This window comes from Triticum aestivum, chromosome 2B (genome assembly GCF_018294505.1).
Source record: "Triticum aestivum cultivar Chinese Spring chromosome 2B, IWGSC CS RefSeq v2.1, whole genome shotgun sequence".
Taxonomy (NCBI): domain Eukaryota; kingdom Viridiplantae; phylum Streptophyta; class Magnoliopsida; order Poales; family Poaceae; genus Triticum; species Triticum aestivum.
In genome coordinates this window covers 174558266-174563714 of record NC_057798.1, presented here as the reverse complement: position 1 = coordinate 174563714, position 5449 = coordinate 174558266, and the positions used below count along the sequence as shown (strand labels likewise).

At 48.8% G+C, this 5449-nt stretch overlaps 1 protein-coding gene across 2 annotated transcripts; it reads left to right on the top strand.

Annotated features, from left to right (window-relative positions):
* Positions 1-1834: 1834 nt before the first annotated feature.
* On the top strand, positions 1835-4609 carry LOC123044178 (uncharacterized). Of its 2 annotated transcripts, none has more exons than XR_006419870.1 (2): positions 1835-3465; positions 4345-4609. XR_006419870.1 is itself a non-coding variant. In XM_044466836.1 (2 exons), exon 1 carries the CDS (start codon positions 1962-1964, stop codon positions 3138-3140), a length of 1179 nt encoding a protein of 392 aa, XP_044322771.1. In that variant the 5' UTR covers positions 1835-1961; the 3' UTR covers positions 3141-3157; positions 4345-4609. The 2 variants fall into 2 exon arrangements, 1 of the variants encoding a protein (XP_044322771.1); XM_044466836.1 differs by having other exon boundaries at positions 1835-3157.
* Positions 4610-5449: the final 840 nt, after the last annotated feature.

The following is a 5449-nucleotide window of genomic DNA, read 5'->3' as shown; positions in this document are numbered from 1 at the left end:
TCATCATCCTTCAACCAGAACATGATCAACTACAAACACTCAAATCTATCCTTCTTGAATTCTCGGCGGCCACTGGCTTGCACATTAATTTTCACAAAAGCACTTTCGCTCCTATTCATGTCGAACCTGGACTCGCTGTCCAGCTTGCCAATATTTTGGGATGCAAAGTGGCATCCTTCCATCAGTCTTACCTTCGTCTACCTTTGTCCACCCACAAAATCAATATGAAATACTTCCTTTTCATCATAGATAAGATCGACCGTCGTCTAGCTAGGTGGCGAGGGGTACTTCTATCTCTTGTCGGTCGTGCCATTCTGGTTCGTGCGGTCCTTAGGGCCTTACCTATCTACGCCATGACTGCTCTACTGCTCCCGGTGGGCATTGTCCAGGACATCGATAAATGATGCAGGTCCTTTCTTTGGGCGAGTCAGGAAAAAGTGTCTGGTGGGCAGTGTAAAGTGGCTTGGGAGCTTGTTTGTGCGCCGTTCTCACATGGGGGTCTAGGTTTCTCCTCTCTTCAACACTTAAACTCTTGCCTACTTCTTTCCCATCTAAATAAACTTCACTCGTACATTGCTTATAGGGGTAGCTCTCATCTTGCTCTGAAATATGGATGGTCTGATACTCATGACCTTGATTCTCCGCATCCCTTTGAGTCCAATGTTTGGCATGATATCGCCGTGGGGCTAGAATTCTTCCGTTCCATAACTAAGGTGGATATTAGTAATGGTACAACAACCGCTTTCTGGCTAGATCTATGGTTTAATGGCTCCACTGAAAACCTTGCAACAATTTTCCCTGCACTTTTTTCTCATACTCTCGGACCCGCGTCCACTGTCGCACGGGTGCTAGGCTATCCTGCTTTGAACCATGACTTGGCTCCTCGCCTTACTCATGCCGCCGAACTCGAATTGGGAAACCTTCGCGCTATGCTTGCATCTGTTTCCTTGAATTTGCAGGTGATGGATAAACGAACAATGACGTTTTGATGGCAAGCCTATGACTTGCAAATCTGTCTACAAGGCTGTTTGGATCAACAAGCCAATTGACCCCTTCGCAGCGACCATTTGGAAGAACTATGCACCCAACAAATGCAGAATTTTTCTTTGGCTAGCACATAAAAACCGGCTATTCACCGATGAAAGACGATTCAAAAGGGGGTTAACAAACTCCGCCTGCTGCCCGTTCTGCCCGGATATAGAATCAATCACTCACCTCCTCCTGCAATGCCACCACCTGCGTCTGTTTTGGGAAGAGCTAAATTCAATTACTGCCACGCTACCAACGGACCTACACCAGCTCTGGGGACAGGGCCTAACCAACAAACCTCGCTCCACCATTATCATTGCTATTCTGTGGAATATTTGGAAAAGAAGAAATGCAAAAGCTTTTCGGAATGAACTTCAACCGATCAACCTCGTAGCCCGCTCGGCTGCCGACGACCTCATGCTTTGGTCCAATAGATGCTCCAATGAGCAAGTTCTGCACCTTCTTCGAGATTGGAGTACCATGTTGTTTCACTTATCTATGAGATGGTAGCTTAATTGATTTGTACTCTCAACCCCCCACCCTCCCTTTCTCTACCTTGTAAATGTACTATTTTATCTAGTAATGAAATGGTTCAGGCTGGCGTAAGCCCGCCGTAGCGCCGTCAAAGAAAAAACTAAATTATTACTGTTGGTATCGTAATTGTTACGAATGTAATCTTTGTAAATCGTAGTAAATAAATCGCTGTAAATAGGGGAGATGAAAAATTAGAGAGGAAATCTTTTTAGAGGGTGGTCTATATAAACAGAGAGGGTGAGAGAGATGCTCACCATCAAGCCTCCAAGCGGCGATTTTGCTCTCACAACACTCACCAGCTGTCTCGCCGAAACGAGAAGGTCTTAAGCGCCGGTCTGACAGCTGTGCCCCCACAAGCACTCGCTGACTTCCCCCACTCCCACCCACACCCGCACCGCATGGATTCCTCCGCCGGTGGCGGCGGCGGGGAGCCGGCGCGGTCGCTGGAGATCGCCGCCAAGCTCCTCGCCGCGCGCGACCTGGTCGGCTGCAAGCGCTTTGCGGAGCACGCGGTGGACGCCGACCCCCTCCTCCCCGGCGCCGACGAGCTCCTCGCCGTCGCCGACGTCCACCTCGCCGCCCAGCGCCTCCTCCCCTCCGGCCGCCCTGATCCCCTCGCCATCCTCCAGCTCCAGCCCAACCCCGACAGCGCCGACGTCAAGCGGGCCTTCCGCCGCCTCGCCAACCTCCTCGCCCCTCGCCGCAATCCCCACCCCGGCGCCGACACCGCCCTCCGCGCCGTTGAAGAAGCCTTCGCCCACCTCTCCGAGAGCACCTCCACCGGCACCGCTCCCGCCCCTGCTGCTCCCGGCGGCGCCTCCGCCGCAGAAGATACGTTCTGGACGGTCTGCCCCCACTGCTGCCATGTGCACCAGTACGAGCGCCTGCTGGTGGGGCGCTCGCTCATGTGCGCGAGTGCCGGGTGCCGGCGAGCGTTCGTGGCCACCGAGCTCCCGGCGGCTCCGCCTATTGTGCCCGGCACCGACTATTACTACTGCGCCTGGGGTTTCATCCCAATGGGGTTTCCTAAGCCCGCTGATCTGAGCACTGACTGGAAGCCGTTTTTCCCGATGCCACGGGATTCATCTGCTCCACAGCCAGCATCTCAGCCAGCACCTACGGATAATTTTGGTAAGCAGAATGTTGGGAATAATGTTGGAGTTGGACATACTAATGCCAATGCACCGCCATCAAATGCACATCCTGGGAATAAGAGTGCTGGTGGTGGCACTGTGGCAACAGGGCCGCCTAGAGGTAAAATCAAGAAGACAGCAGCCCGCAAGAAGGTTGGGGGAGGCCTCAAAAAGCATGCTTCTGGCGGTGTGGAGAGCGGCATTGAGCCATCGTTGCTTGGGCCTGATTGGAGTGAAAATGCAGAGAGTGGACACACTGAGAATTCAAGAGGAATTAACATAAATGAGGTGGCAAAGGCAACTGATGACAGCATGATGTTGCATTTTGGTGCGGATGGGGACATTGGGTTTGATTTGGATGTTGATGCATCAGATGATATAATGGAGAATTTGCCTGACCTGCCGTTCCTGAGGGAAGATGACAATTCCAGGAGGATGTTTTAGTTGATGCGATTGGTGAGGTATATTCCATCAAAATGGTGTAGGATAGCATGGTTGGAGGAATTCCTACATAGACTGCTCCTTTGCTGTCACTTTTGCTTTTAATTTCGTGTCTGTCATGTTAGTCTTATGTTGTGTGGTAATCTATCCTGTGTCTATGGGTAGCTGGTAATCTGTTGTAGCCTCTAGATGAGTTCTCCAAAAGTCTGTAGACTGTAGAATATCCCCAGATTAGTTTGGGGATTCATAGTGTTTGTCGTCCCCGAAGCAAAGCAACTTAGGGAGCTTATGGTGAAGCAAATAATGCACCCTGCATGGATGAAAGAAAGTAAGTTTAAGGCTCGCCTTTATTTGCAAGGCCATTGTTTGAAATTAACTCCTGATTGCATGATTCTGTTTGCACTGTTCATATTACACAAAGTTGATCATGTGATGCTTTTGATTTGCGGATGCATGCCCATCGCTATTAAATGGTGATCCCTATTCAACAATTCACCAGCCTTATTGTTGTCATGATCATTATGTTGTTAGTACAATTCATCTTATTGATATTTCATTTTATTGCCTGTTTATCAAAAATAATCTCCATCATATAATTTATTTTGATCAGAATTTACATCAGAAAAGCACATTATTACGCTTTCGCTTGAATTTTTTGTAAAACTGTGAAGCGTATCCAAATGATACGTTGGTCACGTGGAACAGCTATGAATTAGACTTGTGATAAAGCTCGTAGGTGGCTATAGCAGAAAAAGTAACAGTGACTAAATGCCAGTTTGCTCCTTTTATGTGGACTTAGGTTCTGTAACACTTGGTGGGCTTACAATATGCTTTCTACAAAATGTATTGTGCTAATACTGTATCATACAGTCAATGAGCTGCATTTTATAATCATTCAAGTTAGCTGTAAGTTGTGTTTTCGTATGCTACTATCAGGAAGTTTAATAGAGTAGTACATCATAAAAAGGGTCCATAGAACCGTCTAATAATTGTCTGCAAAGTTTAATTGAAACTGCAGCGAACCACAGCTGTGGTAATTTGCAGAGATGTATTGAACACACAACACATGTTTGTCCTGAAACTGTGCCACTGGATCCCTTTCTCTGTGTGGTTCATCATATCCTCGAATCGCGTGGACTATCTACTGGCTTTTTGCTCGGATGAATATATTCGAGTTTGAACTGATGTTTACGCCCTTTTGTTTCAGATATCTGGACCGCAAAAGCCTTTCTCTGGTGACATCAGTGCAACTGAATAAGAAGAGCGAGGGGATTGGTTTAGGGACTATCGGACATCAGTAGCTTGCAAAACATACTTGCTCTTTTCTGTTGTTCGCTTAGCTGTTCGTCTCCTAGCCTGAATTGTGAGCGGAAAATTCTAGCGGTGTCTCTTTTTGCGACTTGTTCGCCGTGTTAATTATCAGGCTCCAGTGTCGCGCTTTATCCTTGAATTGCAATCCTGTCTTTTGCTGCTGGAGTTGTTGTGTTTCGGTGAGCGGCAGCTCTCTCAAGTGTTCCTTTCTCGTTCCCTCGAAAAAAAAGAGTAGTTTCTTGCCTGCACCCTACATGTGTGTTGTGTGTCTGGAATTCTGAATTCCTGATGTTGGAAATGGCTCGATCCTTGGATCATGATGTGCTGGAGACTTGGGCTGTGAGCTATGGTGCATTTTTTTTGAACTATCAACAGTAGGAGTACCTCCTACTGCTTTTAAATTAAATAAAGAATATAGAGTATGTACATAGTAGCTTACAGCCCACCTCACATTTTGTGAGTGGGGGGAGTGAAAATCAGGTGAGAAAGCTCAACAAGGAAGAAATAAAGGGTTTATGTTTCTCCTTCACTCTATGAGTGAGGAGGGCAAAGTCCTCTCTAAACCTTTGAGCCAGGCTTCTTTGGAGGGAATGATCCCTCTGAGGCCTCGTTTGGTTGCAGTAGATCCCTGGGGGATCCCGGCCTTGTCCCCCGGGGAAGAAGCCACAGGCTGACTTCACCTCGGGCAGCCCACGCCGCCATTTGGAAGCCCACTATCGGGAGGGACCCCTGCCATTTCCATGGCCCTTCCCCGGGCGCGATTTCCTGATGTCATCAGGTCAGGCAGTAAATCCTCGACAAGCGACGCCGTAGACTCGAACTCGATCCTCTCGAGCATCTTCCTCCAGCGACCGCCCGCCTCTCCGGCCAAAGCTTCTCCCTCCGCCGGCGGTGCCCCCTCCCTCCCCTCCTGCCAAGATCCTCTGCCAGGTGATGTCGACGGCCCAGTGGTCAGTTTCTACTTCTGACGAGATCGAGACTACCCTCATGGCTCCTTTCTC

Bases quoted from the DNA above. Each gene is read 5' to 3' on its own strand.
- LOC123044178 (XM_044466836.1), top strand. From the start codon at position 1,962: ATGGATTCCTCCGCCGGTGGCGGCGGCGGGGAGCCGGCGCGGTCGCTG.